The sequence below is a fragment of the Taudactylus pleione genome, unplaced genomic scaffold (assembly GCF_031769625.1).
Source record: "Taudactylus pleione unplaced genomic scaffold, aTauple2 ptg000265l, whole genome shotgun sequence".
NCBI lineage: Eukaryota > Metazoa > Chordata > Amphibia > Anura > Myobatrachidae > Taudactylus > Taudactylus pleione.
Window position 1 is genome coordinate 11,558,312 of NW_028284667.1, and position 13,673 is coordinate 11,571,984.

General features: G+C 37.8%; 1 protein-coding gene across 1 annotated transcript in view; it reads left to right on the forward strand.

The window, feature by feature from the left end:
* LOC148514013 (cilia- and flagella-associated protein 47-like) overlaps positions 1–13,673 on the forward strand; it is a gene marked incomplete at its 3' end in the record, with an annotated part of 651,210 nt that overhangs the window by 306,650 nt on the left and 330,887 nt on the right. The window contains exons 47-50 of the mRNA XM_088481183.1: positions 3,194–3,337; positions 5,225–5,398; positions 8,449–8,560; positions 11,413–11,541. Coding sequence (XP_088337309.1) covers positions 3,194–3,337; positions 5,225–5,398; positions 8,449–8,560; positions 11,413–11,541 — 559 coding nt within the window. The remainder of the gene's footprint in view (positions 1–3,193; positions 3,338–5,224; positions 5,399–8,448; positions 8,561–11,412; positions 11,542–13,673) is intronic.

Here is a 13,673-nt window from a genome sequence, read left to right on the forward strand (position 1 = left end):
CCCCAGTACACAGCAGCATTCCAGTCACCCAGATAGCATCCTGCGGATACCCTCTCTCCAGCAGCATCCGACCACCCCTCAACCCCTCCCTCCCCAGTACACATCATCCAGCGCCCCCACCCAAGAGAAGTCACCGCGGCCAGGCTTGTTTCTGCGGACTGATGCTGATAACTGGCTGCCATTACAGCTCAGTTGCCCTAGAGGAGAGGCAGCCAGGGACAGCTAAGGGAATCAGCAATAGTCCGCACAAATAATATGGCTCCCCTCCTAGATCTCCTCTGGAGGGAGGAGGGGACATGGAGTGAGACAGAGAGAGGGAGGAAGGGGAGAGAGAAAAGGAGGGTAGGGATAAAAGTGAAAAAACGGACAGGGAGGGAGAAAGAGGATGTAGAAGAGGGAGAGAGTGGGAGGAGGGACAGAGAGCGCACAGTACCTGTTGCAGCAGGTGCAGCAGCATCCGCTTTCTCATGGGGCGGGCACTTCATGGCAATAGGCCCCGCCCCCTACTCGTACACCCGCGAATCGCGGTATTATGCCAGAAAGGGGGTGGTTCCACAATCTATCAAGTTCATGGACCCCATCTGGTCCACCGACCACTGGTCCATGAGTGAGTGTGGCTGGCTGGCAGTGTGCCATGTGAGCAATGCTGCCAGGAGCCGACCAGGAAATGTTCAGAATGGCCAGGTTCCAGCCAATATTTGCGGTGGTGTGGGGGCCCCTGGACGACCGCCCCGTCTGCCCTGTCTATAATCCGGCCCTGCCCATCCAGCTTAACATTGTGATTTTCAGATGGATATTTAAATCACAGTATTCCAGTCACTGCGCTAACAAGGTTACCGCAGCTGTAATCAGTGCCGCACATGCGCCACTTCTATGAACGAAAGCAGTTCATGCGTAGCGTACATAACAGCCTCGTTAAGATAGGAGAAGGAAAAGAATCGTATCTATCTTCGTAAAATCTGTAATCACAAAAATGACAGCTTTTCGGAATAGATACTTATGGAGAGGAAGAATGATGAATTCCTCTGGTAATTAGGTAGAACTCAATGGGAGCTCTAAACTGAATTATCTCCAAATAATTTTACGTTATGATGAATAGGCCCTTTAGAGACTGGCGAGTTGGATGTATTTCGTGAAAATCAGAGGCGTCAAATGAACCCCCCCAAAATGCTCTTTTTGCACCTCACTGATCTGTACACATGTCAGGGTGCATCCAGCTCTGCAACGGTACCATATGCACCAGTGTAATGCCAAGAGAAAACAATAGTATATGTGCCCGGTTGATGCTGGAATAAAACAATAGTATATGTTCCTGCTTTATGCCATAATAAGCACAATATAGTACTTTAATTGTTATATACATTAGGCATTGTGCCTCTGTGTGGACAGCATTATTAATAAATTCTAAAGTAAAATACTATTGAATACATATACAAATACTGTACAAAATAAAAGTAGTAATTAAGTTAAAATCAATACAAATGTCCATTATTTTTTCCGTTTTAAAAACTAAATGGGAATGTGCTGTCTGCCTCCGTATCTCCACACTGACTGGTACTGAGAGGAGGCATGGCCGTGATCCGGGGATGTCCTAGCAGGCTCAGCACAGCCACGCCGCCTCCCAGCATTAGTCAGCGAGGAAAGTCGTGGCAGAGCTGACCAGGAAAGCAGATGTGCCTGCACTGCGCAGCACACTGCTGAAAGAGAAGTCGGCCATGGCACTAATCAGGTGAGCCGCTGAGGGGGGAGGGAAAATTTTGATATAGGGCCCCCCTAGGTATAGTTACGCCCCTGTCACCTATTCTAAAGGTGCAAACTAAAAATTGCAATTTGTTTAAAACTTGAATTGACATGACATGCTCTTATAATTGAATAGCAGAAAGTCACTGCCGTAGGTTTTTGCTGTAAGAAAAAAAAGTTGAGTTGCCTAGTACGCTGCTAATTGAATCTACCCCTTTAATAATAATTGTGGGAAGGATCTAGATGTACTAAGCCAATCAGAAGCAACTTCGGATCGTTATCATCATTAATGCAAATTTGCACTAGGGGTCAAACACTAGCATGATATACTCATTCTAACAGGTGCAACTGCATCTTTCTTGCGGTCTGTACAAGCATTTGGTCAAGTATCTTACGGTACTTGGCCAATGCTAGAACGCTCCCTCACCCATTTTGTTTCATTACGTACTGTATATGGAGTGTTAAACGCAAGATGTGACCAAATCTACGTAACAGAATCATAAGATTTCTTTTGTACATGGGCAGTACGGAAACCAAAAATTGCTAAACTCAACATCAGCCCCTAAGACTGATCAGAAATTTCCATGAATTACCAAGAATAGGCTCTTGATGGAAAATGAGTAACTACTGTAGTTAGATGTTTTCATTTTCTCAAATTGCACTACAGGTAACAGTATGATGAGTTATTACATCTTTGTTACACAGTTACTTTGTTTCTTTATAACTGTAATGTTGTTTAAATTGCTATTGACAATATTAACAATGATCTATCAAACATGGCCAAACAGGTTGTTTAACTGGGCTTGTTTTGGGTGTGCACTACTATTCTTGTTTGTTTCTTTTTTTCTTTTATTTGAGTAGTGCATTTTTTGTCAGTCACACACTCACACTATTTTCCCCTCCTTTAGGTGTGTAGTTATTGTGGTAATTTTCTGGTCCATTTTCTTTCATTTGCACTGTATTGTGCTGTTTTCGTTTACATTATATGGAAGATGTCCATTTTCAGCAGCCCCAGTGCATTTAATGAACTTCTTAACTATTCTGTAAAATACAGCTAGAATACTGTATAGCATTATTTTTTATGCAACAATTTAAACATCCAAAAATGTAAATGTTTTCCTTTTGTGTCTAAGATGTACAGTATCCAGAATTTTATAGTACAGTAGCTACATTTTTACCAGTTTGATCTTATAAGAATTATATTTTAAATCATAATATAAATCATAAAATGTGCTTCAAAGCTGCCATAGCAAATATAGTGCAGCAAATGTTTAAAGCACTAAAACACTTTTAATGATGAACAGTACATCTATTCCACATAATTAGCAAGATGTAAGGTACTTAAAGGATATCTGGGTTGGTGCTATGGAAATCATACCATATATGTGATATGTGTACTTCTAGTTTACAAACTAGTAAATAATAATAACATAAAAATGATCCTATTTTTTAGAGTAACATGACTCAACAAGACTGGGAACTGAAAGCCATTCTCCAGGGAGATTGCTTCTATGGCCCGCCATTTCTGTACATCTCTGCAGGAGACACTGCCCAATACTCTCTGATGTTTAAACCTTTTTCCAAATGCTGGAGCACTGTAAGTATTTTACTTACTCTTTTTCTTAGATACTGCTATAGAATTAGCAAGGTTTAGTCCAGCACTGCACATTATGTTGACACTCTATTTATACATATTTTCTTACATGTACAGTACCTGTCTGATGAGGATCAGTGGCATCCTCTGTGTTGGCAGTGTCCTCTGCCCAGCTCCCAGCAATGGGTTGTTCACTAATGCGCATTGTGATGACCGTCTACGAGTGCGCATTCAGCTTCCACCCGGTGGGGACTCAGTAAAGCCTTGAAGGCTTTGCTGAAGCCAGAAAGGCTTTTCTTGGGCCCCTTAGTCAACCATAGGACCGTATGGCATCTATAGATGGCATAAGCATTACAGCGTCAAACAGCGGTATGCTAAGATTATGACTTTGCTAAATACTGAATATAGGGCATAACCCCTTTAGTAAGTGCAAAAGGGGTTATGTCTCATTCTTGAAAGGAGCAATAGATGTTAATTAAATCTTAATGTTCTGCTTTTGTATTATTGGTTATTTGACCAGTAATAGCACACAATAATGTTTCCAGACATTTTACTGAAGTAAATAAATAATTATATTTGGGGTACACCATGGAGCATTACTGAATGTGGTATGTACTGTACGGAATAGTATTGTGCTGCTTGACAGGTTCAGCAGAGCTAAACTGAATTTTCCAAGTAAAAGAGAGTTAGTTAGTGGATATGGCCCTAAGGATTGTTTACCTACAGTAGAGTAGATTCAGCCATGAAATATTCTACCTTCTCCCCAAGCACCGAGAAACAGATGTGTACTAATTCACCCTGCCTCAATATGCCATGCGGCACGAGTGAGCTGCCAGATCTTGTGCAACTCTGCTTGCGCCGTGCAATATATTTCGCCCAATAATGTGATGCAATGCGATGGCATGCTATTCAATGTGATGCCTATAGCTACACCACAAGACTGCCCTGATTAATTTAAGATGCAACACTTGTATATCTGTGGACGACTTAATCAGGGCAGTCTCATGGTGCATCCTAATCGCATTGCATTGTGACCAAGACACATTTTTGGGTGAAAAAGACGCTTTCTGAGCAGAGCGCACAGGACATGATCGTCAAGATGGTTTGTTTAGTGCAACTGCAGCAATAGTGTATGAGGTCACATCTATAGATACAATTTCTTCTTCCAGTTTTAGAACAAAGCTAAGGTTGAATTTGTCATTTGCTTACTAAAGACATGCATTTATCAGGCAATTCCAAGACAAAAAGAAAGAGATTAAAAAAGACAAATACATAAAGCAAAAAAGTAAGCAATTGTCAGATGACAGATGTGAAACAGATTCCCTGTTAGTAAGATTCTAGTGCACAGTATACATATATAATAAGGACATGTTACCATTCAGCTGCTTATAGCATGAAATATTTACGTATATTGGCACATTTTATAGCACACATTGGACAGCAACAGTAACAGTAAACTGATTCCACAAATGATTTCTGCCAAGATTGAAAACTGAATGCATTGATTGTTCTTTATCGCTCCAAAGAATGTAAGAAATACAAAATGCAATTTAAAACTAAATCTGAGCTTCTAAGTAATTACTCAGAAATGTAATTGGAGTCCATGGGGATGCTGTAGCTAAACCTTTCAGAGGTCGTGTTGTAAAATGTGACCCTAATTTAGGTTTTAGTTACAAATAATTATAATTTTATGTAAAATTGCTAATTTATTCACTGATACTAAGATGTTGTTTTCACTTATCTTGCTAATTCCATTATTATAAAACCAAGGAATTAAGACCATCTAAAATTCTGTTCTTTCTGCTCCATAAAATAATTGTTTTAGAGAGAAATTTTGAAACTAACAATGAAACTTTGCAGCCAAAAGCTTAACACCTTCCATTTTAACAGGGTAAACTACTGCTTCAAAATGAAACAGATGGTACCGAACATATCTTTGGCCTCAAAGGCATTGGCCAAGAACCCCTGGCTCTTGATCATATCGTGATAGATTGCCAAGTGAGACAAATTACAGAGCAAGTCCTTATGGTACCCAATTATACTAACAACAGATTGACTTTTAAGGTAAGATTTCACTTATTTTTCAGATATTGGAGATTAAAAGTTCAAGTGTATTCTTTTTATATTACCTCGTTCTTGTATGGTGTTCTCATATTTGTGTTTTTTTATTTGTTCAAGAGGTTCCTTTTGTTTGTTGAAGACTTAACAGATGTGTTATGTCTGTGTCATGTAATAATCACAAACCAGTGAATATGGACTTGCAGGTGTTGACAACCAATCATAAACTGCACTTGGCAATAAAGTGCCTCTGTACCAAAGTGCAAAATATGTGCTTATCTGAGATAGGTAGTTGCTCCATGCCCTTTATAGGTCTCTTCTAGATTCCCAAAATAAAGAGAAATGTACATCATATAGTGTTATTCTGTGGTAAATATGTGCTCAACATCACACTGCAATACTGTGCTTGCGTACCAGGCAGCAGTGAAAATATAATTTATCAATTTAATTTCACTTGTATACTGAATCACTACTTTCTTTTATTTTGTACCACTCCAATAAAAAAAAAAAAAAATCCTTATGATGCAGTACATTTTTTGACACATATTATACTCACATAGTTAATGACACACACAAGGTATTGCTTGTACATTTAAAATGAAAAGCAATGCTTATCTGAACCTTTCAGCAAGTTCATTCTGCAAACATGAGGACATGATGGGTGGGGAAATTACTCAAAAGGGATAGAGCAGGAAAGAAGTAACAGTGGGATTGGAAGAGTAAGATTTCTACAGTGGCCGTAATAGGATTGAAATATTAGTGAGCTAGGAGGGGTGGAAATATTTTTGGTGATATGGGAAGGGTGGGGATTTTACAGTGGGATGGGACCAGCTGAGAAGTGGGTGTTTCACAGTTGGTAGTGAAGGTATGGATGGATCATTACATTGAACCAGTAGTGCTATTACAGTGGGCTAGGATTGGTGATGATATTACAGTAGGCTAGAGGTCATGAGGTAAATTTAATAATGGTTGATTTTCAGTTTCATTCTATTTTGTGGTGATTTTGAGATGATTTGGTGGTAATTTTGATTTTGTCGATCAGGTAAAGGCAAAACCGACTCAAAATCCCCAGAACTTCAACTTCACACACAATAGAACTTTAAATAGACCATCGGTACTTCCCCATAGCCATAAGTAGAAAAAGCTTATTTACTGACAGTCGATTTGAAAATTGAATTGGCAATTTCAATAGAACCATCAGAAATAGTTCTATTTTATTTTAAATCATGTAGAGTGTCTGAAAAATAAATATGATGGTAAAAAACATGGGAGAGAAGCATGTGGGGCACTCTGGCTGTATAAATCAGGCATTTAAAGGTATATAAATTATTTAAACATTTTGTGGATATGCAAATTAGCACTGGGATGAAGGTGTATGTGTGTAATACAGTGCATGTGACATGTTTTGGCCAATAGGAATGCTTTTTTATAATTTTGGTTCCATGTTGGGTAGATTTTTGGTCAATTTTGGGCTGATTTTTGGTGAATAGAACACATTTACAACTTCAAATAGAAACCAATGCACCATCGAAATCAGAATGGAACCCAAAATCAACTGTTAGTAAATTATCTAATTTGAATAGAAACACTGGTCGATTTTGTGGGGATGTTGGTTCTATTTTGGTTGATTTTAAATGGAACCAAAATCGAATTTTAGCAAATTTACCCAATGGAGTGGTGGGGACCTGGAGTGGTGGCCCTGTATCAAATGAAGGGGTGGGAATATTCAGGGGTGGGTCAAGAGCATTGAGAAAGGAGAGTTTACACTGTGCATGTATTCCTTAAAATAGGTAACAGGAAGTTTAGAATATAATGGAATTAAGCAGAGGTCATGTGGATAGGGTCAAGCTCTCTGTAAATTTTGCTGTACGTATAATTTTGATTATAGTATGTATGAATTCTGCTTCTTGTTTTAACAAGTATGATGTAGTTGAAGATACACCCAATGCCCATTCCTAGCCTTCAGACCAGGACCAATATTAATCTTAAACCACCATTGGTGCTGCCTACTCCAAAAAATAACAGATAACAGTGGACAACTTCTTAATGTTAGAAAGGATCAAACAAGTATTGTGCTCATATGTTGTGATATTGCATTTTACAGTAAGGGAGCACCCAAGCTATCTTCCCTGTGAGTGATTTAGCTATACCCTGTCTAAAGTTATTGTAGATATGTTTTGACCAGTTAAACCATGTGTTACCATTATTATATAATGATATGTGGTGACATACTGTATACTGCATTTTCTACTCTTCCATATTAACAGGATTTTATTTGTTCTTTCAAATTCTCTCATCTTGTTGCTGCTATCAGTGTAGAGAACAAGGCTAGGGGTAAGAGGAGACTTCCTGAAGAGAATCAGTAGGGAGGAGGTCAAGAGAATTGATAGGGAGTTGTACTGTAGTGGAGAAGATTAGTACTGGGGGATGGAGGGATGTTTCTGTATTACGGCTGTGGGTGCTGGGGCTATTAATTTAATGGCGAGGGGAAGTGCAAGTCATTTAACAGTAGTAGATATTAATCTGTTGATGGATTTTGGGAGGACAGTTTATTTGATGGTGAAGGCTGTAATAGGGGGCAATGGTAGTGCCGATTCAAGGTAATGTGATGGGACTATTTATTCAATGCTGGGGTGGTGTATGGGACATTAATTCAACGTAGGGCTGAGTAACAGTGACTGTAGGTTACATAACCCCTGGTTGGCCAACTCTGTATACATAACAATACTATGGGAAAGCAGCAATTATTTTCTCTCTATTTGTTTTTGAGACTTTTATGATGTTTGTGGGATAACACATTCTATACTATTTCTGTTTTATAATGTTATGCAAATTATGTTTCATTTTTATTTTATTTTGTACAACACATATAGTTTTAAGCTTTCACATTATAACAGGATCAGCATCTTGAGTATTGTGTAATTTTCCACTTCTAAGATCCACTTCTATGCAGTTTTACTCTGTTATTGTTATTCACTGTCTCTGGTGCCATTAGAATGTGTGCATATTTATTTAAAAAATGTCAGTTAATTATTTTATTTATATATCTCTTTAAGGTGGTGTCAGACATTCCATTTGTTGGTGGACCCCAAATGTTAACTGTTAAACCTGGAACATCATCTCCATATACTCTGAGTATATCTCCATTGAAACGTGGAGTGTTCCAAGGTAATAAGTTCTTGTACATGTATGATATTGATTATCTTGACAAGTATTAGCATTTATGTATACCCACAGAATACTTTTAGTAGGGAACACAGGATTTACAGAAGCTAGTGTTATGTGGTATTCTGAAACCAAATGTTTGTCATTTTGATCAATTTTCAAACATTGTATTTTAGTGGAATATGAACACATTGCAAACTAATGACTTAACTAAAAACAGTTGCCATATGATTTGGACATTTATAAATAATGAGTACATTTATAAAAGGCATAACAAATGGTAACAAATATACTGTAATGGCAGGCATAGACACCATGCTTTTATATAATGAAATGGATATGTTTAATGCACATCCTATACAGTGTCGGCCAGAGCCAATTTTTGGGGGGCCTCCCAAGGGTACTTTTGCGCATGGCAAGAGCATATATACCCACAGTAAATACAGCAGTTTACAGAGAGAAGCTCTGGGGAGTGTGGTGCTGGCACTGCCTGCACTCCACTTAGTGTGTGTGACCACCAGGCAAACCAGGAGCCAGGACCCAGGAGGGACTCAGTTATTTAAGTAACGAACAGAAAAGAAAGAAAACTCTTTTGTGGCACACTCTTATTGAAAATATGAAAGGGTTTAAAAACTATCTTTTATTTTGTTAAGCTAAAATATACTTGTACATGTGTACCTCATAAGAGAAAAACAAAATTAACTAATATAATACTACATAAACAGTAGAAGAAAATGAATAATAAATGAAAATAATAATAATAATAAGTTCTAAAAAAAATTAGACCATTACTTGGATAGCACCAATAAATGGGAGAGTATTGCGTCAGGGAGCTGCCCTCCAACTAAAGTCCTACTATTAGTGGATAAAGCCAAAATATATCTTAATTGCTGTCTATTTAGGTGAAAATATTAGGTAAATATTATTACAATCTGACCAACAACAAAGAGTTACATAAATAATTCTACCACCGGGCACTCTCTCAAGTTGCAATAAAGTGCAATCGCATTGATTTAAATAAATGTATTAATAGCTAACGCTGCTCCCTAATGAGTAACTCTGGATTACTCAAATTTTCAAATAACTTTGTTCAGTTAATAACATATCACTTTTTCTCTTTGCAAAGACTTATAGAATATGATCAGTATCATAGAGGAACAATAGTAACAAAGTCACAAGATATTAATAACTTGTAATGACACATCTCATGTGTCAAATACTTCATGTGCATTTTATAATGTGTTCTATGTTTATTTTATGAATGAAGCTTCTTTCATGTTTATTGTTTCTTTGGGATTGTGAAAATAAATATTAGATTGATTTATAGAGTGATTACTTTATTGGTATTAATTATATTATTGCACAGCCAATATTTTAATACAGGTACATGCTTTTGATAATAGTACACAATTTTCTTGTTTTAGCAGCTGCAACTAATTAATTACCTAAACTCAGACTGCATTTTGGGCGCCAGTGTCAGCTAGAGCTTTGCTATGATCTAGGTCTCTCTTTAGACTTCTGTCTTCCACCATGTCACTCCTCACAATAAAGATGGCTAGTGCCCAGCATGTATGCACAGTGTGGAGGAGGAGACAGTGCAGGAGCGCACTGCTTCCTAATATATTTTACCAAATTAGATGCAGATCATGTTGTTCAGCATTATCTCAGATATGTGATGTTTTCTACTAAACATACCTCCCATCTGTCCCGATTTCAGCAGGACAGTCTGCTTTTTTGAGTCCTGTCCCTCTGTCCTCCTCACGGGCCACAGTGTCCTGCAGCGAGAGATGGGGGGGAGAGGTTGGGGTGAAACTCTGACACTGCGTGGTAAATGTATGATGCATCCACACACACTGTATGCCGACTGTGGGAGAAGCTGGGGCTGTCCAGCAGCTCCCAGAGTACTTGGCAAGCCCTCAGCATATGAAAACAGAGACATGGCTCCTGGATACGGCACTTTCAGTGAGAGCACTCCCCCTTGTCACTAAGCCATGCCCCCTAATTTCAGGCGCGCACATCTGGCGTGTGCAGTTGCCCCGACCTCAGCCTCACTAAAGTTGGAAGGTACTGTAAGCTAACTACCACAATGTCTGTGCACTACAAGAGAAAAGGTGCAGGTGGAAGGAGATATATAATTCCTTGCAATGCATCCCTTGAATTATGCAGAGCAGAATAAAAATCTCTACAACAAATTGGACAGTCTTCAGGCTATGCTAGGGTATATTCAGTCTCCTTTTTAATGCTACACTTAAAGAGCTAAAATTAAATTTTAATATATAGTAAAGTCTGTGTAATGATGAGCTAAGTAATATACATGAAATAATTTGAGTGTTTATAGTTAACAAAATATAAAAATATGTCCACCATGGTCTTTATTGTTCCTCTGCAGCAGGTAGCCATGGTTGGTGGTATATGTTTCTCTTACTATGAAGGGAGAGTTTGGGAGACAGCTTTGGACACTTCCTTTGTAGAAATGCATTGTGTGTGTATTGGTTGAATCATACACAGGGACAGGACAAGTGATGTTACAGCAACTTATTCAAAGTATCTTGAACTTTATGAGATGCTGCAAGTACATTGTTATAAAGATGTTGGAGGAGTCTCAGATATTTGTAATGAGGTCAAAGGAAGCTTTACTTGGTTTATCTGAACAATATGTTCTTCCTCCATCTCCTTATTTGAAATGTAAAACTATGATATAGTATACTGTACATTTCTCTTGGATGACTTAATATATTTCTTCATTGCTATTAAATTGGTTTAGACCCTACACTTAACTTTCATTTATATAGAAGTATAAACTGTAAAAACAGATATAACCATTCATTTATACAATGTCTGCTGTTTATTATTAGGTGTTATCTCATTTGTTGTGGAAGATGAAGAACAAGAACAATTTCAATGCAGCATCCCACCAGGATCTTCAGATGGCATCAAAGCTGCTGAATTATATGGATTTCAAACTGCTGATGTGGGGATAGTAGGTACGTTACAGGGAATTTGTCTATATGTGACTCTCCTTTACACCACAGTCTAAATGTGATTTCTGAAAGTAATGTAAAATATTAGTTGTTAAAAAGAAATGCTTTATTTAAAAAGTATTTGATGAAATGAACAATAATGTTGTTTTAAAACGATCGGTCAAAGCCGTTGATGAATGATGGCTTTGACAACCCACTGGTTAGTAAATATATACCCCCTCAATTGTATTATATGGATGCCTATCGACCAGTGTAATATATGGCTCTCAATACATTTTGGAACCACAAGTCCTAGCTTACCTTTTGGCAGGACATGCTGTGATTTGTAGTTCTACAACGCTGAAAAGCCAGAGGTTAAGGTAAAACTAGAGAGTCAATGACTGAAAGCCCAGCTATCCTGCAGCTTGTATTCTGCCCTGTCTTCTTCACCTCTAAGCTCTGGAACAGTACAGGAGAAGCTACAGTGTGCATATGTCTGGTTAGATTTCACTGCTATATAAAGTAAATATGCTATGTAATTGCAAGGCTGATATTTTAAGGTCTCTTATTACACTAAAAAATCACCTATTACATTTAAAATAAATATATGATTATGTATATATATTGTTAATTTGTGTCTTTATCAACATCATTTTGATAGTGCTTGTCTAAACTAGCATTATCAACATGAGCAGAGACCTTGGTCAATTTAATTTCTGTTAAAATCCATAGATCCAGTTGAAATATGTAGGAACCTATTTATTTTGTATACAGTGTCATGACGATAATGTCATTTTTTTTTACCGCTGTGATAAAAGCCTTTATTGACACAATGAATCTAATAAATATCGCTGATAATAGCATGATGCGGTAAGAGTTAAATAACTGATCTGCTAGGCCAGTGTTTGAGCTGACTCTGTAAATCTGTTTTTACTTAGATTTATGTTACAACATATATGTGGTTGAGAAGGCTTGACAGAATCAATGTATACCTTTCACTGTTCATTGAATCATTTGAAAATAGACAAAAAAAGATCAAGTCGCTGGTTCTTCACCAGTTTCAGCACTTTTGTAATCATTTTCTTTTTATCATTCTCATCCCCGTTGACTTCAATCATTTTATAAAAACATAAGTGAAGCATTGGCATACCATCTTGTCTTTATGCTGTTTGGGCAGAAATCACATTCAGCCATGGAAATCCTTGATGGCACTAATAGTGAAACTGAGCACTGGTTGTTCTCCAGACTGCTAAAAATTGGAAATGATATATCTGACAATGGCTTATTATTCACACTTTATAGCCAGGGCCCATATCACATGTTTTTCCTACATTCTTATCTCAAAGTTACTGGGCTCTTATCAAGACATTGATTGTCTGATGTTCGGTTGGATGTATGTAAATAATTACTAAATATTTGTTGTATAGTACATGCATTTCTGTGCTACATGCATGTCAAAATGTGTCTGTATCTCGATTTGTCTTTGCACTTGTAGTCCCTTAAGCCTGGAAATGCATAATGGGAGAGGAAATTATAAGTTAAGGGAAATAATGACATGTTATCCTTGAGTTGCAACATAAGTTCACTTGGGCCCATCCCCAAATATGCCTCTTAGGGGGGACTGCTGTCCTGATGTTTAGATGCACAATGATTATAATTTATATTAAGGGCAATGGAATATGCTGCACTATGGGCTCTATTTATTAACATTATTTTTACTAAAATAAAGTGAAAAAGGGTGTTTTCACACCCTTTTCACATTATTTTAGTTTCACCTGTAGTTATTACAGGGCAATTGGAGTAGAATTAGTAAAATTCTACTCCAACCCCTAGTATCACTTATTTTTAGTAAAGCAGATCGCATTTCCCATAATTGTAATGGGAAATGTGATCCGACCAGAGTTACTAAAAATAAATTGTAAAAAAATACCGGGGGAAGCCCTGTGATAATAACGCCACCTGGAGGTGGCGTTATCCAGGGTCTCACCCGGTTACCTGGCTCCCACTCTGCTCTAACGGGGAGAGCAGAGGCGGGAGCCGGTACCAGTAATCAGCTATGTGGTCTAAACAGACCGCAAGCTGATTGCTGTAAAAAAAAGAAAAAAAAAATTTAAACATTTTTTTTTTACTTACCTGAATCCAGGGACCGGTGATGG